The 25,409-nt window shown below is 42.6% G+C and overlaps 1 protein-coding gene across 1 annotated transcript in view; it reads right to left on the bottom strand.

The window, feature by feature from the left end:
• The window catches only part of Drgx (Dorsal root ganglia homeobox), a 367,971-nt gene that overhangs the window by 218,923 nt on the left and 123,639 nt on the right, over nucleotides 1-25,409 (bottom strand). The window contains exon 4 of the mRNA XM_067147688.2: nucleotides 24,788-24,889. Coding sequence (XP_067003789.1) covers nucleotides 24,788-24,889 — 102 coding nt within the window. The remainder of the gene's footprint in view (nucleotides 1-24,787; nucleotides 24,890-25,409) is intronic.

Genomic DNA, 25,409 nt, shown 5'->3' with positions numbered 1-25,409 from the left:
TGAGGTAGTTCCCCGTTGCTTTACTCACCGAGCCAGAGTTGCTATTACATATCCGTCTGCCAAGCCCACTGAAATGCACACACCAACCGACCCTATGAGCAACATTTTCACACCATTCATAGCTGGGACTGGCTGCATAAGGATTGGCATTACTAGCATCGCTCATACCTCAGTCACTTTCATATTGTCAAAGCCAAGGATAAGACATGAGACAGATCTATGAAAGTAACAAAATTGCTCTAGCCTATACCAGAAGACATAGTGCACTGTAAAAACTAGGTCCTGCCAGCAAAGGCGCAGGAAGGGCATACGGCCTTAAAATTAGGCTAAATGTGTTCAAATTACTGACCTCAGGGAAATGGGGAGAGGTTAAGAAGAAGAAGAAGAAGAAGAAGAAGAAGAAGGATAAGAAGAAGAATGGTGTCTACCACGGAGAGTGCTGTACGGTAGGTCATTCCAACTCAGCGTTTGAGACCAAGGGCGCCCTGATGCAGCCCTGTGTGTGACAAGGGCTGAGATCCCACTGTTCTCTGTCACTGTGGCGATGTAATAATGAACACGCTGGAAATAATCGTTCAAATCTGTATGATCTGACACCATGGTTAGCCGGTTTGAGTCCCGTCGGTCGAAAAAGGTCACCATCAGAACGCTGGCCGGCAGAATAGGAGAGGTGGTGGCTACTACTAAATTGTTTTCATTCCTTCCCTGAAGGGAGAGGCGGGCCCCCTAGACGGTGATGCCGTCTCTCAGGCCAGGAAATTTGTATCGGAGAAGGATTTTTATTTTTACAATTTTATTTACGTCGCACCGACACAGATAGGTCTTATGGCGACGATGGGATAGGTCTAGGAGTGGGAAGGAAGCGGCCATTGTTCTAATTAAGGTACAGCCCCAGCGTTTGCCTGGTGTGAAAATCGGAAACCACGGAAAACCTTCTCCAGAGCTGCCGACAGTGGAGTTCGAACGCACTATCTTCCGGATGCAAGCTCACAGCTGCGCGGCCTTCACCGCACGGCCAACTCGCCCGGTATCGGAGGAGATGATATGCGGAGAAGGTGAGATGGTTGGTGGCCTTGGCCTACACTAGGAACTGCCCCGGCATTCGCCTTAGTACATGAGAATGGAAAATCACGGAAAAACATTCTCAGTACAGCGCACGGTAGTGACCAGCCCCTCTCCGACTCCCGAATCAGAGGTGTAGAGCATCGGTAGAGCCGTTGCCACCCCTCATCTGTTCAGTTGGTCGGTTGGAGTGCAGAGCTGTCGGACCACGGACCAGCCGTGCCGCCGACACAAGTTCCAGGGTTAAAAGAACGAATTCTAACCCATATAGTGCCAATCAATGTATTGTTTTCCTTACAAAGAAACATTTAAATCATATGATTTGCGTTCGGCTAGAAGGACGAATCACCATCAACAGCGTCATATACCCTCACTCTATATAAAAACTGTGGATAGTTTTGGAATTGAATCCATATTCTTGGCACGCACTTCTTTGATTAAAATAGAAAGGTGATGGCCATTACCAGAACTCGTAACTCGCACATTTATGGGGAATAAATCGAACTCAAGTGCGAAAATTGGCAGCTGGATTACTGAGGATTTAGACCCGGATTTAGAGATCCGTGTACGAATAGAAATGGATCGTGCTAGCTTTCTGAAAATGAGGAATCCACTGTGTGGGACCGGGCTGAGTGGCTCAGACGGTTGAGGGACTGGCTTTGACCCCATCTTGGCAGGTTCGATCCTGGCTCAGTCCGGTGGTATTTGGAGGCGCTCAAATACGTCAGCGTCGTGTCGGTAGTTTTACTGTCACGTAAAAGAACTCCTGTGGGACTAAATTCTGGCACCTCAGCATGTCGAGAAATCGTAAAAAAAGTAGTTAGTGGGACGTAAAAACAATAACATTATTATTCTACTGTGTGACAGAAGACCTCATCTTGGAGACATGTCACAACTTCCTCATTCGCTACGTTTATTCAGTGCTTCTGCACGGTGCTGAAATACGAAATTTGAAATGTAACACCAGTAAGAGAATAAATGTCTTCGAGATGTGGGTGTTCCGAAGGATGTTAAGGATTTCGTGGACTGACCACGTCTCCAATGCCGTCGTACCCAGACGCATGAGGAGGGAACGAATGTAGGTGTGTACAATCAAGAAAAGAAAGACAGTCTACTTTGGGCATATTATGAGGGATAATACTAAAATTAGTCATACACGGTGTAATTAATGGGCGTAGAGATCGCAGTCGAATGAGGCACTCATGGCTGAAGAACTTAAGGGAGATGATAGGACTAGATTCTAGTATACTGATAAGGACAAGCGAAAATCGTACAGACTTGGCTGTGATTGTGGCCAATCTTCAGTAATGGAAAAAGCATTACAAGAAGAAGACGAAGAAGAAGCTAGAAAAATGTTAAAAACAAGAGAGGTGAATGATTTTTGAAAAAAATACCATTTATAAAACAATGTGATATATCCGATTGTTACTGTGATATCCACTATGAAGTCCCTTTTTTTTTTTTGCTAGGGGCTTTACGTCGCACCGACACAGATAGGTCTTATGGCGACGATGGGATAGGAAAGGCCTAGGAGTTGGAAGGAATCGGCCGTGGCCTTAATTAAGGTATAGCCCCAGCATTTGCCTGGTGTGAAAATGGGAAACCACGGAAAACCATCTTCAGGGCTGCCGATAGTGGGATTCGAACCTACTATCTCCCGGATGCAAGCTCACAGCCGCACGCCTCTACGCGCACGGCCAACTCGCCCGGTCTATGAAGTCCTTAAGCAATTCGATAATGGTTTAAAAAATATCAAACAAATGTGCCCTATATTAAACATTTTTATGACGCCCTTTTCTGTGCATTTTGAGCACGCTCCAGTCAAATTTCTAAGAGAACTGTTAAGGCTTCAATACAAGACAATTTTGGAAGATAGGAAGTAAGGCGGTCACTTTGCATTTCATAGCATCTTGGAACAAAATAATTTTCGGGTATCCATGCAACGGGATACACATTAGTTACAAGATATATTTAGCTCTGAATATCTTTGGGAACAAGTATTTACAATCCGTAACCTGACGAAGAGTAAAACTAGGTCATGCTTGTCCGATGTTGCGCTGAAAGCAGGGTTAACAATTCATTGTACCCAAAAATTATCCCCTGATATCATAAAGTTGGTGAAATCAATTGAGGTGATAGTACCCCATGGGGATCGCTCTAAGACCTGAGGTGTTAGTATAAAGAGTGATATTAATTGGTGGTTATCACATTAACTATATCACAAATTAAAATTACAGATCTCTTCATATTGAATGCATAACAGTCTTGTTTGTACACCAACTTATTGCAACGAAATAACAATTAAACATTTGTATACAATTATTGTGTTGTATTTTATTGCCTATATCGTAAAAGTTATACCAGTCCGACTCATTGGCTGAATGGTCAGCGTTGAAGCCTTCGGTTCAGAGGGTCCCGGGTTCGATTCCCGGCCCGGTCGGGGATTAATTATTCTGGCTCGGGGACTGGATGTTCGTGTTTGCCTCAACACTTTCCTCTTCATATTCACACAACACAACACAACACACTACTAACCAGCACAGAAACACACAATAGTGATTACATCCCTCCATGTAAGGTTGGCATCAGGAAGGGCATCCGGCCGTAAAATAGGGCCAAATCCACATGTGAGACACAGTTCTCACCCGCGACCACATAGGTGTGGGAAAAGTGGTAGCGAAGGAGAAGATCGTAATAGCTACACTGATAAACAATGTAAATAATAAAAAACAGATCTGTGATCTTTAACACAAATACCAGCACCGATCTGGATAGTTGCAGTCGCTTAAGTGCGGCCAGTATCCAGTAATCGGGAGATAGTGGGTTCTAGCCCCTTTGTCGGCAGCCCTGAAGATGGTTTTCCGTGGTTGCCCATTTTCACACCAGGCAAATGCCGGGGCTGTACCTTAATTAAGGCCACGGCCGCTTCCTTCCAACTCCTAGGCATTTCCTATCCCATCGTCGCCATAAGACATATCTGTGTCGGTTCGAAGTAAAGCAAACAGCAAAAAAATACAAGCAATATACCAAAACTGGGCGTTTCATGTGCAACAACCTTGTTAGCACACTTACAGAAGAAAATGAAAAGTTCACTCAAAAGCACTCATTACCTTGGATTTAATACCCCAATGAGTGTCCTATGGCCTTGAGGAATGAATCAGTTTCTCACATCTTTTAGGATCGGTTTTATCCCATTCCTCGTTGACTATATTTCGTAAGTGCTCAAGTGATTGAGGGTTTCCTTGCATGAACCCTTCTTTTTATATCGACCCACAAATGTTTTATGGGGTTCAAGTCAGGGGATTGGGCAGGAGTTCGTAATTGCTTTAGTACGTTCCATATCAGCCACTGCTTGCAAATATCAGCTGTGTGCTTAGGGACATTGTCTTGCTGAAAGATGTATTAAGACTCCAACCCCATTTTTACTGCACTCTGTTTGAAATTGTTCTTTAAAATATTTAAGTAACACCATCTTTCCATGATGTCATTGATGATTTCGATATTTCCCACTCCACAAGAAGATATTATGCACCCGCAATCATATTTGATCCACCTCGATGTTTTAGGGTGGGTAGCGTATGTGGAGGTTTATTGGCTGTATTTATTCTCCATACATAACTGTTTCCATCCGAACCGTACAGAGAGATGCTATGGTCTGATCTGACTAAATACCTTTGTTCCGGAACGTACAATCCTTGTTTTTATACTCTCTGAAAGATTTCATTCAGGCTCGTCGAATTTTCTCAGTAAAAAACGGCTTTCGTGGTCGACTACCATGATAATCATATTTCCACAATATCCTACGAACTGTATGACTTGATATTTTCTTCTCCGTACTTCCTTCCAGCATTACGCGGATCTTTGGTGCACTTAATTGTGGATGCGTTTTACTAGTTTCACAATATAACGTTCATCTCGCAATTCAGTATCTTATATTTTGCTTTCCTTGGCAATTCTCTTCCAGCGTACTTCCCTATACACGTTCCTCCCCGCCCTACACGCAACCGGCGCACCCATCATGTGCCCCATCCGCGCCTAACCTTACAACAACGCTCTATCTTCCACCGTCTCCCTACACTTGGTAATTCACTACCCGATATCGACATATTCACACCTTTCTCATCCTTCAAACAAAAAATTAAAAGATTCCTTTGAAGTCCTCTCCAGGTTTTCACTTTCTTCCGTCCCTCCAACCCTTCACCTTTCTTCTTCCTAATTTCTGAAACCGACACTTGCCAGTTACCGTTGTCATTGTTGTTAGATTGTTACTGTTAAAATTGTTAATTATTGTTGTTACTTACTATTGTTGTTTATACCTTTGATATCTTTTATACTTATTTAACCTTATTATTATTATTATTATTATTATTATTATTATTATTATTATTATTATTATTATTAGTGTAAAATGACCCTCCATAGGCTGTATCTAATAATTAATTAATTAATTAATTAATTAATTAATTAATTAAATAAATAAATAAATAAATAAATAAATAAATAAATAAATAAATAAATTCTTTGTGGCTGCTATATATCTGAATATTTTCAACACATAGTACATTGTGGAATGCGGTTTATTTACTTCTTCTTCTTCTTCTTCTTCTTCTTCTTAATCTCGGGGCTGCCTGGCAGAGGCGGTAAAGGCGTGCTCGGTTCGCCCGGAAGGACGAGGGTTCGAATCCCCGTCAGGAAGTCGTAAAATTTAAGAAACGAGATCTCCACTTCCGGAGGTGCATATGGCCCTGAGGTTCACTCAGCCTACACCTAAAATGAATACCAGGTTAATTCCTGGGGGCAAAGGCGGCCGGGCGTAGAGCTAACCACTCTACCCCATCACGTGCCGAGGTTAACAATGGTGGAAGCCTTTACCTTCCACTTCTCCAAGGGCCTTCATGGCCTGTACGGAGGTGACATTTTTCTTCTTCTTAATCTGTTTACACTCCAGGGTTGGCTTTTCCCTCGGACTTAGCGAGGGATCCCACCTCCACCGCCTCAAGGGCAGTGTCCTGGAGCTTCATATTCTGGGTCGGAAGATACAACTGGGGAGGATGACCAGTACCTCGCCCAGGCGGCCTCACCTGCTATGCCGAACAGGGGCCTTGCCGGGGATGGGATGATTCGAAAGGATAGACAAGGAAGAGGGAAGGAAACGGCCGTGGCCTTAAGTTAGGTACCATCCCGGCATTCTGCCTGGAAGAGAAGAGGGAAACCACGGAAAACCACTTCCAGAATGGCTGAGGCGGGAATCGAACCCACCTCTACTCAGTTGACCTTCCGAGGCTGAGTGGACCTCGTTCCAGCCCTCGTACCACTTTTCAAATTTCGTGGAAGAGCCGGGAATCGAACCCGGGCCTCCGGGGGTGGCAGCTAATCTCAATAACCATTACACCACAGAGGCGGACGGTTTATTTACTCTGAGTCCAAATTCACGCAGATAATATTCTTGCAATCCGAGAGATACAATTATATATTTTAAGTTCGTCACTTAACTGTTTTCTTTTATCCATTATGTAACACACAGCCTGGTACACTAACTTCGAAACTATACACACTAGCACAGCACAGACACACACCAACTAACTAGGAGTGTTCCCGAGCGAATACGAGGTAGTAAACCTGTGCAAACAAGACTGTTGCAAGCAAATAGGCCACTACAAAACATATTTCACTCCTATTCTCTTAAAATGATGTACCGAAACTTTTGATGGCTAACATTAAGTTCTCAACAATTCCGGTTCCATGGCTAAATGGTTAGCGTGCTGGCCTTTGGTCATAGGGGTCACGGGTTCGATTCCCAGCAAGGTCGGGAATTTTAACCATCATTGGTTAATTTCGCTGGCACGAGGGCTGGGTGTATGTCGTCTTCATCATAATTTAATCCTCATCACCAAGCGCAGATCGCCTACGGGAGTCAAATAATAAGACCTGCACCTGGCGAGCCGAACATGTCCTCGGACACTCCCGGCACTAAAAGCCATACGCCATTTCATTTCCGTTCTCAACACCTTGTGCATTAACTTACCCAAGTCTCGTGCATTGGTTATGCACTATTTACAAATTCTTCTTATTCCCCTTAATCTGTTTACCCTCCAGGGTCGGTAATGAAATGAAATGTCGTATGGCTTTTAGTGCCGGGATATCCCAGGAAGGGTTCGGCTCGCCATGTGCAGGTCCTTCTATTTGACTCCCGTAGGCGACCTGCGCATCGTGATGAGGATGAAATGATGACGAAGACAGCACATACACCCAGCCCCCGTGCCATTGGAATTAACCAATTAAGGTTAAAATCTCCGACCCGGCCGGGAATCGAACCCGAGACCCTCTGAACCGAAGGCCAGTACGCTGACCGTTCAGCCAACGAGTCGGACTGCAGGGTCGGTTTTTCCCTCGGACTCGGGGGATACAACTGGGGAGAATGATCAGTACCTCGCCCAGACTGCCTCACCTGCTATGCTGAACAGGGGCCTTGTGGAGGGATGGAAAGATTGGAGGGGACAGGCAAGGAAGAGGGAAGGAAGCGGCTGTGGCCTTAAGTTAGGTACCATTCCGGCATTTGCCTAGAGGAGAAGTGGGAAACCACGGAAAACCACTTCGAGGATGTCTGAGGTGGGAATCGAACCCGCCTCTACTCCGTTGTCCTCCCGAGGCTGAGTGGACCCCGTTTCAGCCCTCGTACCACTTTTCAAATTTCGTGGCAGAGCCGGTAATCGAACCCGGACCTCCGGGGTGTGGCAGGTAATCACGCTAACCACTACACCACAGAGGCGGACCTATTTAGAAATTATAAAGACATTATAACTGCTAAGTGGGGTGTACAAACAAGACTGTTATGCGCTGTAGTTACGAGGGTATTTAGACGTTGTAGTAAGTATGTAAAGGAAAGAGCGTGTAAGTCACTGGTAAGACCCAATTCTTAGAGTATGGTTCCGGTCTATGGTACATTCACAAGGATTACTTGATACGAGAACTGGAAAGGATCCAAAGGAAAGCAGCATGATTTCTTCTCGATGATTACTGACAAAATAGTAGAATTACGAAGAAGTTTTACACTTTGGAGTGGGAAGACTTGGGAGTAAGGAGATGAGTTGCTCGGTGTAACATTCCCCTGAATATTCTACAAGACTTTATTTAAATGATCTTGATATAGACTGCTCACATCTCCCTCACTTTACTGAACGCTGGCACCAGCGGCCTCCATTCAACTGAACGCAGTAATACTCCATACTGTTGCTCGCCACGTCATTGCTACCTTACGTCACCTTCTCGAATGTACTGTATGTTTAGATGCTTCCAGTACCTTCCACACACCTCCTATATGAACTCTGATTCTCCCAACTTACAATCAGTCCAGATTCGACTGTGGTGTGTGTGTGTGCGCAAGGCGGAGCATCCAAGTACTCGGCGTGCTGTTGGACGCGATTACTACCATATTTTCACCTGAACTCAGATGCGACACACTTGGTGAGCAAAGACTTTGTTTTTGGGACTTTGATTTCTCCCATTTTTTCTTTTTCTTTATATGAACCACTGGTTATGAAGTTTCTACGAGTGCTAGGATCAACTGTCCTATGTTTTGAAATGTAAATATTGGTGACTCGGCGTTGTAGGTGGTTGGAACACTGAGAACATTTATTTCCGTCAAGTAGTAAATGACATCCAGCTGGTGCTGGCAGAATGAATCCCTCGCATCGCATTCCTACCTAGATTCCCCTCTCATTTTACCTTATAGGGTTCTATTATTTTTCAGGTGTCAATTAGTTGTTCAGTTTGTAAACTGTGTATTTAATTCTCTGCTGTGCTGAGAAATTTTATCGTAATTCAGTGGCTGGCTCGAATCACTGTCGACTCCTTTCGAATGTGGTTTTTCTCAAAAGTTCTTATTGTTATTTTAAATTTTGGTCCTCCTATTATTGGCATTGTATTTTGATGGTTTTATGTACATGTTGTTAAAGATCGCGATTTCCATTTACTTTGTATGCCATCTACAGTATGTACCTACCACAGAACTTCTAACTTTCCAGTCGCTTCCCTGGCATATTATTATTATTATTATTATTATTATTATTATTATTATTATTATTATTATTATTATTATTATTATTATTATTATAAAATTTTGGTCCCTTGTATTGGCATTGTATTTCGATGGCTCTATATACATGTCGTTAACTATGTTGCTAAAGAACGCGATTTCCATTCACTTTGTATGCCATATAATTACCTACCATGGAACCTCTAACTTTCCAGTCATTTCCGTGGCATATTATTATTACAATTCCTATAGTAATTTACTGTATAATCTGTATCCTGTTCGTTGCCTATGATACATACTCCTAATAATAATAATAATAATAATAATAATAATAATAATAATAATAACTGGTGGCTATGGTCGTTAAATAATCAAGTCTTCAGGTCCGACACCGTATTGATCCGGTTCGAGTCCCGTTGCTGCAAAAACATTAATCAGAATGTTGGCCGGTAACTCCACGGCGCCTTTGGGCTCTATGAGAATACATTATATTAAATGTTTGATACTACTGTTTGTGTAATGGCGAATCGCAAAGCACACCTCAGGTTTAAATAGGCGAACCTACTTCCGTGCCTAGAAGTACAAATATTAATTCATGAAAACAGCGATTCGTAAAAATTAGTGGATCAGAACAAATATATTTTCATAAGGAGTCTTTTCTTTCTTTTTCTTAATCTGTTTACCCTCCAGGGTTGTTTTTTTTTCACGGACTCAGCAAGGGATCCAATTTCTACCGCCTCAAGAGCAGTGTCCTGGAGTGTGAGACATTGCATCGGGAGATACAACTGGGGAGGGGGAGCAGTACCTCGCCCAGGCGGCCTCACCTACTATGCTGAACAGGGGGATGGGAAGATTGGAAGGGATAGACAAGGAAGAGGGAAAGAAGCAGCCGTGGCCTTAAGTTAGGTACCATCCCGGCATTTGCCTGGAGGAGAAGTGGGAAACCACGGAAAACCACTTCGAGGAGGTCTGAGGTGGGAATCGAACCCACCTCTACTCATTTGACCACCCGAGGCTGAGTGGACCCGTTCCAGCCCTCGTACCACTTTTCAAATTTCGGCAGAGCCGGGAATCGAACCCGGGCCTCTAATCACACTAACCACTACACAGAGGCGGACATCTAAGGAGTCTTTCCTGTGATAAACGAACATATGTACCTGACAGATTGTTGGTGTGTTCAAACTTATCTTTCATTTCAGTATCGTACGACTCATTTGGTGAATGGTCAGCGTTGAGGCGCACAGATCAGAGGCTCCCGGGTTCGATTCCAGGCTGGCTTGACGATTTTAACTTTAATTGGTTAAATCCTGTGGCTCGAGTATTGGGTGTCTGTAATATCTTCAACATTTGACATCATCTTAAATCGAGCCGCATCCTCTCAGACATACAGGTCGTCTATAGGCCTTCTACTAGGAAAAGACTGCACCAGGCCTCTCCAGAGGCCACATGACATTGTCATTATTATTATTGTTGTTGTTGTTATTTTAGTATTGTACTGTAACTCAGTCAGCTCTAGTTTCGGTACGCATGACGCCACAACCTTTCCCTCCATTCCTCACGTAGTTCCTCCCAACCCCGCAAAGACCGGAGCAAGCCGATTTCGCTCAGAGTTGACGATACCTACAAATGTGAATTGCTCGGAGAAACTTTTCAAAAGTAAACGCGTTAATTATGGTACATTTCTTCAAATCTAATGGTGTTTCTCTAATAGCGGAGTGAGAATACTATGTGAAGATATAATTATACAAGCAGACGTAGCCAGACAAGTCTTTAAATACTGGTTAAGATTAAGAAGGGGTGACGGGAGGGAAATATATTTAGCATACTGACACCAGATGAAACATTTAAATGATGATTACCGGCTAGTGGAAGTTAAAAGGATGCTTGTCAGAATACTAATGGGAGAATACTGGGATAATGAGATTCAGAAGAAAGATAAGACATTGTGCAAGAGAGTAAGGATTAGAGAGAAAGGTATTGATATGTGGATGATCATGACAGAATGTGAGATTAAGAGAACATTATCGGAATTCTGTGAAATTATCCAGGAATGGCAATAAAGAATGATAGGCTTCCAAACAGAGAAGTAAGGGAATTGGTGTGGTGGGTCAAAGAGAGAAACATAACGAAAATCATTGTTTATTTCTAGGAGAAATAATGGAAGAGGCGCATCTGTTAAGTCTGTAGGGTGATGACAGGCCTACAATTAGAGTAAAATATCTAGGTAGCGAATAAAAAATCCACAGCCTGTTTCCAGACATTCGACCGGGTCAGGAATGGAATGAATGAATCCCCGATCTAGCGGCGAGGATAGGAACTGTGCCAGCTGCCGAAGCCTGTCACACTCCTCTGGGCCAGTGATTAATGACTGAAAGATGAAGTGAAATTATATTTGTTGCGGGAATGAATATTGACAGGGGGAAACCGGAGCACCCGGATAAAAACCTGTCCCTTCCCCACTTTGTCCAAAACTCACATGGAGTGACCGGGATTTAAACCACGGAATCCAGCGATGAGAGGTCGTCGCGCTGCTGCCTGAGCCACAGAGGCTCTTGGGTGACGAATATAAAACAAAAATATAAAGAGGAAAATAATTCTATACGATTGTTAAATAATAATAATAATAATAATAATAATAATAATCGTATGGCCTCAGCTACCGTGTGCAGACATTTCAATTTGACGCCATCTGGCTGTCTGCTCGTCAATTTCGACGTTCCGTTTTACTCTAGGCCCCCACTAGATGGCAGACCGAGTAAATCGAAACTCTCTTGGGCATCTATGGCTGAGATTTTAATGAATTTTGTCGGGTAAACACCAAATGTGTCACCAGAGATCTTTTACATGCCGACATCGTACGACATGGAGTGTCGAATGGACTTTTTTCCGCCCTTCAAAAATCCGATTACCTCTGCCGGGTTTGAACCCGCTATCTTGGGATCCGGAGGCCGACACTCTACCCCTGATCCACAGAGGCAGCTATTGTTAAATGATGATGATGATACTTGTTGTTTTAAGGGGCCTAACATCGATGGTCATCCGCCCCTATATACGATTGTTAAATTATTAGTCGAAGAATGGATTTCACTGTGAAGAACTGCAATCTTTTAGTATTCTAAAAATATGTGGCAAAAGGAAATGAGAATAAAACAAGCTTTAACGAAAATAATGAAGAGTAAGATTAATGTTTTTCCTAGAATACGTAACATTGTATTGCATCTAAGACAAAAAATAAAAGGAGTGATAACATGTGGGATGGATATTATTACTGAAAATCCACAGCCTGTTTCCAGTCATTCGACCGGGTCAGGAATGGAATGAATAAAGCCCCCATCCAGCGGCGAGGATAGGCAATGTGCCGGCTGCCGAAGCCTGTCGCACTCCTCTGGGGCAATGATTAATGGGGGACAGATGAAATGAAATGATATTGGAGAATGTTGCTGGAATGAAATATAACAGGGAAAACCGGAGTACCTGGAGAAAATCTGTACCACCTCCGCTTTATCCAGCACAAATCTCGCATGGAGTGACCGAGATTTGAACCACGGGATCCAGCGGTGAGAGACCGGTGCACTGCCGCCTGAGGCACGGAGGCTCTGGATGGATATAATTAATATTGGGTTTAAATATAATATTTAATTTGGTAATAGAAAATAGTTGTAAAAATTATATAATGCATGCATCAAATAAATGGATTGAAATAATGATTTCACTCTCCCCAATTTAGGCGATCCAGAACTAGGGGACGGGAGTATCTTTTGTTTTGATTTTTTGTTTACATTTTTGCTTTACGTCGCACCGACGCAGATAGATCTTATGGCGACGATGAGATAGGAAAGGGCTAGGAGTGGACAGTAAGCGGTCGTGGCCTTAATTAAGGTACAACCCCCAGTATTTGCTTGGTGTGCAAGTGGGAAACCACGGAAAATCATCTTCAGGGCTGCCGACAGTGGGTTTCGAACCTACTGTCTCCCGAATACAGGACAGGCCGCACTTAAGTGACTGCAGCTATCGAGTTGGTGTGAGAGTATGCTCTTCTGTTCCGTGCTAACAATGTTTTTAGGTCAAATTTACTGATTAATGAAATTATGGTTATGTTGCTCTAAATTAAACTACAATGTAACTTATTTCACGGCAAGTTTACAATTTATTGGGCCGGCACTTTATGTGGATTTGGTCCAGTTTTACAGATAGCTGCCCTTACTGGCGCCAATCCTCTTGGACGGATGTATTCATTACTGCATGTCATTCTGGTGGTCGATATTTTTATGTGTTGTGTGTGTTATGACAAATAACAACACTCAGTTCCTGGACCAGAGAAATTAATCAGACGCAGAGAAAATCTCTGTCCCGACCGAGAATCGAACCCATAGCCCTCCGAACCGAAGGGCTTGATGCTAATGCTGCGTTTAAGGAAATGTAGACGAGTTGTTTCACAAAATGAAAACATGCATCTCTTCGAAATTCACCAGTAGATGGAAACTCCCAAGACTCTTACACGTCACTTTACTGCAATTTATTGGACGTGTTGTCGGGGATGAGTGGATCAAGCAAGTAGCCTGCTGTAGTGTGCGGCGCCTGTATATCGCCTTCCTCGAGTGCTGGGCGGGCGGCCTGCTCGCAAGGCGCGCGGCACAACGGACGTAAATTGACTGCCATTGCCGCTATTCGCTCTTTCTCCACAGACTCATACAACTTTTGTTTTCCTTCCTCCTCTTTTTCTTGACACTTTGTATACTTTATTGCTGTATAATGTTTTAGACCGTAGCATGACCCCTCCCACCGGCCAATAGCAGGCCCGCGTGGATGCCCGTTGCCTAGCGACACGGTGTTCGCCGCGGAGGGGGAGACTGTGAGGGAGGGGGCTCAAATCAGCCACTTACATGATGTGATCCGCGATAACGCGATTGCCTAGCTTGCCTTCACACACACACACACACACACACACACACACACACACACACACACACACACACTTCCGGTCTATCACGTTTGTTATTCTTTGATGGAATCAACTTCATAGCAAATTGCTTACTGATTCTCCGTAAGTAAATATCTCGCTCCCACGGAATATCTGAGTAGGAAAGTCATGGCCACTCGGCACTCAACCCTCCGCAGTTCTATCGCTGTCTTACGGCTCGAGGTAAAGAATATCCCTGGATCACACAACAGCTTAGGCACCGAGAATGATAAAATTTTATGTTGCAGAGGGTGTATGATTTCAGCTAGAGGTTCTCGGACCATATATGGCTTGCTGTTCCATTTTCCGAATTTACGAAGAAAGAAAGAAAAAAGGAAAGGAAATAAAGAGCAAAAGACAGAGGAATAAAAAAAACGAAACCGCTTTTCCCTTTGCGAAAATAAAATGATCATAAATGTTTCCTGGCCATGGCCATCCATCAACGGCTGCTGATTTCAGATGGCAACCTGCCGTAAGACATAGTCTGCACGGGTGATAGGTAACATTGTCTGATCACCAATCCATACCTTACATCACTGTCTGCACGGTTTCTTCCCCCAGGGTGGTTGTGGTGGTGGTAATTATTGTTTTAAGAGGAAGTACAACTGGGCAACTATCCTCTATGTAACACTAATCAGAGAGGAAAAAATGGAAGGTGTCCGACACTTCGAAAAAATGAAGATATCTGCGAAAGGAAAGGGCCACAAAGGGCGTGAAAATGAAAGATTCCCAAGAAATTTACAAACCACCAGGGTCGGAAAAGAACAAGAGTTGACCAGTGGAGGTCAGAAAGGGTAGATGAAAGTAGGGAGCCTGGCACAAGTAAATGGAAGCAATGGCAGGACTCAGCTAAGGACTCCGTGGTCACTAACCCTCACTCCCAAGTTAAGAGCCCCTGTGGCAAAGTTTAGTCGCTTCTTTAAGGCAGTGTCCTGGGCGTGAGACATTGGATCTAGGGATGAAACGGGGAAGGAGGACAAGTAACTCGCCCAGTTGGCCTCGCCTGCTTTACTGAACAGGGATCTTGTGGAGGTATGGGAAGATTGGAAAGTATAGGCAAGGAAGAGGAAAGGAAGCATCCGTGGCTTTAAGTTAGGTAGCCCTAATATCGCAGCATTTGCTGGAGAGGAATTGGGTAAACCACGGAAAACCACTTCGAGGATGGCTGAAGTAGGAATCGAACCCCCTCTACTCAGTTGACCTCCCGAAGCTGAGTGTCCGTTCCATTCCTCGTAGGCCTACCACTTTTCAAATTTCGTTACAGAGCCAGGAATCGAACCCGGGCCTCCGCGGATAGCAGATAATCACACTAACCACTACACCTCGGCCTCAGACTCGCTATAATTTGATAATTTGATCCGAAAAAAAGAAGCACAAGCAAATTTGTAATACGAGCGCGTTATTTCCTATGGTCCTAGAAAACCCACTTCCAGGCCCGGTTGTATAAAGATCAATTAAGAACTCAGTTCTGAAAATGAACTGAGATTACGACTTCATCGCGTTGTATAAAACTGAACTCGGTTTACACACCTGTAGTTCAAATGTAATCGGAGTTCAAAAAAGTGGAGTGGCAACACCGCAAAACAAATGAAATACGAAATAGCACGGTCCATTGGTTAATACTTAAATGGTGGGATTGACCTGGCCATGACTGTCAACAAATGAAATACGAAATTGCCGTGACTGTCGAAGAAGGAGAAGATAATATTGTAATCTCGCGAAGTAAACATGGAAGGAACTTCAAAGGAACGTTCTGCGAATTTCACACCGAAAGAACAGGTCACCGATATGGTGACATCAAAGTTGAAAGAGAAAGCCGCTGACTTGTCAATGTTAAAGAGATCTCCAACAACCATTTGAAAACTTCCTGTAGCGTAAAACCTAAGAGTTATTAGTAACATACACATGGGTGACAGGGGATAATTTCTTTGAATAGGTTTTTGTAGTGTGTCCCTTAACTTTAGTTCCAGTCGTTCCACAACATCTTTCGAGAAACGAAATCTCATTTTGAACATTTGATCACTCATTTCATACATCGGATTTCGTCTGTGCCGAAAGACGCGAGGAGTTCGTCGTAAAATCAACTCTTCTTCATCCGACGAAAAGTCGGAATAATCTGACATCTCTGCTAAAGAAAATATATAAGTATATTACGCAATTGGTTTGTTTTGTAAACTTGAAACATAATTTAAAATAATTAATTATAGAAGCAGTATCATAAAACTAAGTAACAATAACGTGTTGGTATTGCAGTAGGCTATTGTTTATATGATATTCACATAACCACACTTCTGAAAAAATCTGGCAATCTTCAGCAATATTATTTAACTACTAGCATTCAAGATGTATATAACTCACCTCGATATTATTAAGGTACGGTATTCTTACGCAGATACAATACAAGGAAACACTTCTCAAGTCTTCAGGTCTAGTTCAATGTTTAATATGAATGATAATGATCTAGGTTCAAGGAGTTTAACCGACGAATATTCGACAGTCAAATCTGAACTTAGATCGAGACGAGATGATCTTAGATTAGCGTTTATGCAACGGAAAATAGAAGTTCAACTTGACTAGCAGCCATTTTTCCTCGTTAAACTTAGATCAAATGTTTTATACAAGCGGCCCCCAGTGTGCCATTTCTGAACGTACACAGAATCTATCTGTTTTTATGATACACAATGGTCTTGTAACGATATCTCCACGCTTCAACAGCGCGGAAATTTCTCATCCCAGCTCAGGGAGAAAATTAGGCAAACTCATATCAGCACGCAACTTTTTTTTTCAACAAATACCTGAAAATATGCGATCCAATGTGACAGTGACATGATGTATAAATCACGATTCTTGAGCAGTTTTCCCTACGAGAGGTTTTCCTAGAAATATTTTAGGCCTATTTTCCCTAATATCTTATTCCCCTACTTCTTCTTCTTCTTCTTAATCTGTTTACCCTCCAGGGTCGGTTTCTCCCTCGGACTCGGCGAGGGATCCCACCTCTACCGTCTCAAGGACAGTGTCCTGGAGTGTCAGACATTGGGTCTGGGGATACAACTGGGGAGAATGACCAGTACCTCGCCCAGGCGGCCTCACCTGCTATGCTGAACAGGGGCCTTGGTGGGGGATGGGAAGTTTGGATGGGATAGGCAAGGAAGAGGGAAGGAAGCGGCCGTGGCCTTAAGTTAGGTACCATCCCGGCATTTGCCTGGAGGAGAAGTGGGAAACCACGGAAAACCACTTCCAGGATGGCTGAGGTGGGAATCGAACCCACCTCTACTCAGTTGACCTCCCGAGGCTGAGTGAACCCCGTTCCAGGCCTCGTACCACTTTTCAAATTTCGTGGCAGAGCCAGGAATCGAACCCGGACCTCCGGGGGGTAGCAGCTAATCACGCTAACCACTACACTACAGAGGCGGACTTATTCCCCTACACTAAATTTTTTCCACATGTACCAGTATTGTTTTGTCTTCATGGCTGCATATATCAGAACATTATTGTCGTTCAATTTGTTTTAATATCGCTCGAGTATTTCTAGTGAAATAGATGTTGTCGGATTAGTAACAGACATTTCATACGTTTACGTGTAAGATATATTTTTAAACTGTATCTGTCTGGAAGATAACTTAATACACTCGACGCTAGTCTCGGCGATTCTGCACGAATCAACTGAGTCGAAGTGGTGTTGGGATTCCCATTACCTGTTTTCTTCAAACGGTTTAATGTGTATCAGACCTGAAATTTTCCTGGGTCTGAAGCAGGGTGCATGCACCGGTGCATTACACGGTGCAAGGTGCAAAATACGACTTCACTAGGTTAACGAGAGTGCAGATCCCCTACTCCTCGAACTTGAGCAATACCACTGTCTCTCTCTCTCTCCCTACGCTTGTCTCGCTCGCACTGTCTGTCTCCCCCCCCCCCCTTCCTCACTTGCTCTACAGCGCTCTACCATCCGAGCCGAATTGAGCCGAGCGTATCCGAGTCACCCCGTGACAAAACGCTGGTCCAAACCGAGCCGAGTCGGACCGATGCATAGTGCACAGAACCTCTGCACCTCGGTTTGCACGCGTGAGATTTTGGGCGTTTGAGAGGCTTTGATCTAAAGCATGAAGATTATTCCTTTCAACACTTACTAAATTTTCACACGCTTTCGTAACAGCAGTTGGTCTGCGTTCTCGTTTCTCATGGCTGATCCAGTAATGCCTTTTTGCTCATCAAATCCCTCCTATAATATGTATGTGCTCATTACAAAGTTTCCCTTGCACAATGTTGCCTTGAGTGGAAAAGTATTATCTGGAAGAAATAGTTCCGGGAGCAATTACTCCCCATAGATTATATGCCAAGATCTGTAGAGAAAGAAAGCAACAAATGATCTTAACGAACAGTTTTCTAACACCCCACTAACTTGTTGCCAGTCTAGCGCCTAGATAAATGTAGAATGAAAACTGTTACTGACGTTTACCCTCTTTATTCTTTCACATGAGCACACGCTCTGATATGTCACAACGTGAACCACTTAACATGCAACGCAACTGGAAATATCGGGATAACACTGAGTTTTCCACCAAGCTCAGAAATGTCATGCATTCTGTAACTCCACATCGCTGTATAATGTAAACTTACATCGTGATCATAGTCTCGTGACCTCCAATTTTATATGGAATTCGAACAACATGAGGTGACTTTTAACGTCAATAAAAATATAAGGTTCCCTATACATATTTAATCTCGCTTCGAAAATGTTCAACTTCCTCATTAGAAATCGAACCCATGTCCTTCATGGTTGAGAGTAAACCTTTACCGCCTCGGCTAAGCAGCCCCCGCCGGACCAATTAATTAATCGTTGACGATTTAAACCACTCTACCCAGCCGGCAATCGAATCAAGGAACCTGACCACCAAGATTTAAACCAGTCAGTCATGTAATAATAGGGGCTGCCTGGCCGAGGCGGTAAAGGCGTGCTCGGTTCGCCCGGAAGGACGTGGGTTCGAATCCCCGTCAGTCGTAAAATTTAAGAAACGAGATAGCCCTGAGGTTCACTCAGCCTGCATAAAAAATGAGTACCAGGTTAATTCCGGGGGGAAAAGGCGGCCGGGCGTAAAGCTAACCACTCTACCCCATCAAGTGCCGAGGTTACGGATAGTGGAAACCTTTACCTTCCACCCCTCCAAGAGCCTTCATGGCCTGTACGGAGATGACTTTCCTTACATTTTTGCTTTGCTTTTAGTCATGTAGCAATAATAATAATAATAATAATAATAATAATAATAATAATAATAATAATAATAATAATAATAATAATAATTGTACCCCTCAACTACCGGGTTACAGATATACTGAACTGGTATCCTTTGGGCGGCCTGCGTACTATTTTTCGGTTGTACTTCCATGTGGGAGTGAAATGATAACTCCAATTGAACGTTTGTAAGGCAACAGTTTAGTTAGATGGACACAGGAATCTTAAAACTAGACTATACCGAGCTCCATAGCTGTAGTCGCTTAAGTGTGGCCAGTATCCAGTATTCGGGAGATAGTGGGTTCGAAACTTCTGTCAGCAGCCCTCAAGTCGGTTTTCCGTGGTTTCCCATTTTCACATTAGGCTGTACCATAATTAAGGCCACGGAAGCATCCTTGCCATTCCTAAGCCCCTTCCTGTCCCATCGCCGCCGTAAGACCTATCTGTGTCGGCGCGACGTAAAGCAACTTGTAAAAAAAAAAAAAAATAAATAAATAAATAAAAAAACGTTTCTACAATTATGACACGAAATGTCAATATTTTTGCCCACTTTTCGGAAATATACTACTATGCCTGAAATCGAACACACGATTCTAATTTCAACTCTCTTCTTCTGACTTACTGAGGTACGTGATTTTCAACTTCTTCTGCCAGACTGAGCAGCTCGGACGGTAATGTGCTAATCTTCTGACCCTAAACTTGGCAGGTTCGATCCTGCCTCAATTCAGTGGTAGGCCTACTTGTAGGTCCTAAAATACGTCAACCTCGCGTCGGTAGATTTACTGGCACATAAAAGAACTCCTGAGGGGAATAATTCCGACACCTCCACGTCCCCGAAAACCGTGAAAGTAGTTAGTGAAACGTAAAATCAATAACATTATTAACTCTTTTCCTGGGCTCGAAACCAATGTGGATTAAACCCTGTTTTACGGTAGGATGTCCATCCCGACGCCAAGCGTATGCGGAGTATGTTTTCACTGCTATGCATTTCTATGATAGTTTGCAATGTATTGTGTTATGTGTGAATGAAAATCTGTTCCATGACAAGAAGCGCTCTGATCTAGAGCAATAAACCGAATGTGACAAAAATCCTTGGCCAAGTCGGGGATCGAACTCGGAGCTCTATTAATCAGAAGCCACTGACCAGTCTGCCAAGGAGCCGGATTACCTAGTTCTTCACTCAAGTTGTGAAAACATTCGGCATGTTCTATTTTTAGAACCCTTATTTATCTAATCGTGGGAATTTTTAAATCTCGTAATCTTAGGATGTGTAACATATCGTAATTTAGTGTACATTCCCAGCTACTTGTTTCAGGTTGTCTTGATCTGGCGGCTCAGACGCGAAGAAAAGCTGTGTGGCTCAGACAGTTGGCGAGGAGTGGAGAGTTGCCACAGATGATGGGATTAGCTTAACTCTCTAAGTCATGCTGCTGACATCTCCTGGCCGGCTCGGTAATTAGCGGCTATGGCCTGCCGTCCCCTCCCCTCCCCATCCCACCCCACCCCTTAATTCCCCAGCGAAATCTAGCTCCTGACCGTACGTCAGTACAGTCGTCTCCCCTAACGGCAGCATCTCACATTCCCTCACTTATGACGTACGATTCGCTGCTACTTAATGGTGTCATCAGCCGTTACATGTGGTTTACACGGGCTAACACCTGGCTCCTCGTTTCTTATGCTGCCTTAGCGTGATCTGTACTAACACATTCAACGGTCACCAAATCTATATAAATAAAGTTGCAAGGGGTCCGCTGTCTGTAATTTCGTTTGTTTTGCAAATCTTTCAGATATTTTCCGATTTAGATCAACTCCAGACCGTATCAGTGGTTTTTAGCTTTCGTGTCTTCCGTCTGTTCCACCATCCTGGCGAAACAGCTGGATTCGACCAAATATATAGTATACTGATCCAGGGGAAGGTTTAGATGTATATGGCTTAAAATCACTGAATAGATTAGGGGTTATAGGGAAACAACAAGTTTCTTCTCATTTTCTCTTATACTAGTGATTTTCTGTAAAATCCGTGGACCACATTCGAAACACATCTTGTACATTGCGTCCCTTCCTTATATACATTATTTCGCCTGGTTACTGCACACTCTTTCCTTTGAGTGAATATTCCAGGCTGTTCAAATGCATTACTATTAGTCCCCGAAAAATATCGAAATATGGAGGCAGTTTCCACGACGGTTCAGACATATGTTTCGTGGTAACTGTTTTCTAAACCTTAAGACATTTTACAAAGCAGATTACACAATCGCTGCTCAACTTGGAGAGATCTTCAACATTGGTCCTATGCCTTATTGTCGTATCTCGATTCTTTATGTTTAGGATAGCGCAGCATGTCTCGGTTACAGTCAATACTCTCCAACTCGAGTGGGACTATCGTTAGGAAAGGGGGCCTGACATTATAATGAAAACTACCCATCTCAATTGCGAATGGCAGCTGGTAAGTGAGCCTGCCGTTATTGTAGAAACTCGATTGTGAATGGCGGTAGGAAATGTGACCTATTATCATTTAAATTTCCCCAACTTGCAGCTTTCATGGGAATCTTCCCCCTTTTTGTTTCTCGCTATGAGACGTGCAATTTAATATAATCTTACTTACTGCGTGTGCACTAACTTACGTATAACTCCGTATAGAAGGTATAATACCGTAGCGAAGCACGGGCACATTTGCTAGTATCTCTTATGCATATCTGTCACTTATTATCTCATAGTTATCAACTTCTCAAAGAATCTTAGCCACTAGGTCACAAAGTAAAATCATGACCACTCCTAATACTACCTGGGTTCAGTTCCCATATAGCTTTCTACTTCACATGGAAAACACAGCTAAAATCATGGGTTCATCTGAGTGGGAACGGTGGACCCTCTCTTGGTTGGCATTTGTTTCCTCGTCACCTGGAAAACTACCATGCATCAAAACCCTGATGCATCATTTAATCTAATTTACTGAGTGTCTCTGCACGCACAATACATCACTGCTCCGATACGTAATGAGCCTCCAGGGCTTCAGACACTTTGATGATAATAAAAAGTAAACTGTCAACATTTCAAATATATAAGGAAAAATGTTACTTAATGGAACTGTTTCATGTGACTGTGAGTGTGTGGGTGAATGAGTGAATGATTGGTAGAGTGAAAAGAAGTAACCTATATGAGAAAGGAATGAGTGAACGGCAGACTGGTGGAGTGAAAGTGAGCTATGTGAGCACAGGTATGACAGGGAATGATGAATGAATGGATGAATGAATGAATGAATGAATGAATGAATGAATGAATGAATAGCTAACGATAGACAGAATAAATGCACAGTAAGAAATTAAGAATATATGTGTATCTTGCAGGGTATTCTTTAAGTATTTTGTAAACTATGTAAATATTGTAAATACTATCTCAACTGAAGATGGGCCTAGGAAACATTTTATATGTACGTTGGGACTCACCGTTTTTTCTCTAGACCTTCCATATTTCTAAACACAATCGTGGTAAATAAATAATACTAATACTAATTATTTGAAACACGAGATTCTTTGATTAAGCGAAGCATAACCATGCAATGTTAGATAAGTAGTATTCTCCAGACTTCCGTAACTGGCTTTGTTTTATCAAGCCATCAATTTGTTTGTGCCTGGCTTCACATTCATTCATGTTCAGATTCTCCCTGTCCGATTTTCTTCGAACAACTATTTCTTCTTCCCACTTCGATGGAATTATTTTTGAGAGGTCTACATGTTTTATTTCACGCCTTCCACGATCAATTCCTTACTGCAGCACAAATCTAATATTTGCTCTAAGTTTAACAACAGTATCCGATAATGTATCGCTGACAGTAAATTTCGAACTAAAATATCTCCGAGAACATGAATTGCACTATTGAGGTCAACACTTAAATAAATAAATAAATAAATAAATAAATAATGTGTCCAGCTCTGTGGTGCAGTGGTTTTGAAAGGTGAAAGAAGTAGCTGAGGTACGAGCGACTCTCGTCATATTATTCCAAGTTCAGGTAACCCCTATGAGACTTCAGACCAAAATAACACCACCTAACATTGTGATCGTTAACAGACTTGAGAAGTTCAAAGCACGAAAAGAATTAAACCAGGATTCCATTGCCTTATTCAGCTATAAACAATGACAAAATATAGAATGCCCCTTAACAAATCAAGCAATGAAGAAGTTGAAAATTTTTGTCTTGATACCGGTAAAGAGTGTCTTACGGCAGATCTTCATCGAATCAAAGATGGTACTCCACTCCCCGCACAATTTGCAAACAATGGAATTCTACAATGGACAAGGATTACTTTCTGATGTCCAAAATCAGACCATTTCTGCCAAAAGTAGAACAGCCCATTGAAGATATACTAGGATAATAAAGGAATGAATCCAAAATCTGTCATTAGAAAACAATAACAACAGCACCGAATTGAAATATTACTCGTTTTATTTCACGTCGTTGCGAAGAGTGATTGGTATTTCCAATTCTGTACCATATTTGCACAAAAAATTATACTGTCGATATTAAGTTAAATTGCATCATTATCATTAGTATATTGTAGGCAGGTGGATTGGCTGTATGGTTTCTGAAGCGTTATCCTAAAATATCGTTGAGATATCCTCATAAGAACTAGCCTGAATAGGATTAACACATTCAGTCCAGGGGAGGTGTCAGTAGAAGCTTTGCTTTACGACTGAGACAGTAATGGACGACAGTTTTAGCTTCACACAATACGTACATTTTCATCATAGACTGGTATGTCGTTCAACGTTCAGTCTACAAAACGGTGTGAAATAACTAAACGCCTTACAATTGTATATTTTTGATTAGACCGTTAGCCTCATTTAGTTCCATACCTGTTACCTGTAAATCATTAGAAACCGAGCCTAATCGTCAATGCCTTGTGCGCCTTCTACTTCTCTTACCCTTCAATTTTCATCCATCGAGTTCACTCGTAAGTAAGCCTTTATCACCTCGTTCCGCAGTACCCGTTTGTAATCTTTCCACCAGTTTGAACAAGCGATCAATGTCACTACTTCCATATCTGTTATTTCTAACAAAATATTCTGAGCCCACCCAGCTTACACTCCCGTACAGAAAAGTCGGTCCGAAAACAGACCGATATAAAGAGAATTTCATCTTGAGGTATTTTTCCTTTATTTGATTCCATTACTTAAGAATAAAAAATAAGTAATGAAATGTGACATTTGTTCGTAATTGTGAAAAATATATTTAATGTGTGCCATTAACCTAATGGATGGGGAATCGTGCACAAGCGCACTTGTTTTTTACAGTCTCATCCAAATGTATCTGCTTCTCAGTTTCGATAAAAGCACCATATTAATGTTCAATAATTCCGTCAAAAAATACAGGATCAGTTTAATATTTGCTTTATGCATTGAATTTTAATAATGGAAATGCCTTAGGTGCATATGATTCCTCCACTTCCCCACATAATTTGCAACTGTGCGATAGGGTACATGGTGGACACATATTCCTTACCTGTACTCGAGCCTCGGTGAGGTTGATCTTCATGGCGAGATCCTCTCTGGTGAACACGTCCGGATAGTGCGTCTGCGCGAAGGCACTCTCCAGCTCCTCCAACTGCGGAGAAAAGATGACAATTAGAGGGAATATTCTGAGTTTTACAGGTGTATAAAATCAGCATTTTAATTGTTGACATGATCTTGAAAATAAAAGTATTTGAAACATCGTTTCCTTAGAGACCTGTAATTTCAATGAACTGTCAGTTGAAAGTTTTGCCGAGCAATCTTTTTCTTGTAGCTTAAGAAAGAAATTGTTGGATGATCCATCAGCAAATGGATTTCTAAACCACATGTCACTTTCATCCGTCACCAGAAAATATCCCCTTTGCTGGAAGTACAATTGCTCCAAATTTGACTTTAGAAAGTTGAGAGACCATCGAGCTCAATAGCTGCAGTCGCTTAAGTGTGGCCAGTATCCAGTATTCGGGAGATAGTTGGTTCCATCCCCATTGTCGGCAGCCCTGAAGATGGGTTTTCCGTGGTTTCCCGTTTTCACACGAGGAAAATGCTGGGGCTGTACCTTAATTAAGGTCATGGTCGCTTCCTTCGTATTCCTAGCACTTTTTTTACAATTTTCT

Source organism: Anabrus simplex, chromosome 1, assembly GCF_040414725.1.
Source record: "Anabrus simplex isolate iqAnaSimp1 chromosome 1, ASM4041472v1, whole genome shotgun sequence".
Lineage (NCBI taxonomy): Eukaryota > Metazoa > Arthropoda > Insecta > Orthoptera > Tettigoniidae > Anabrus > Anabrus simplex.
This window is presented reverse-complemented; position numbering and strand designations above follow the sequence as displayed.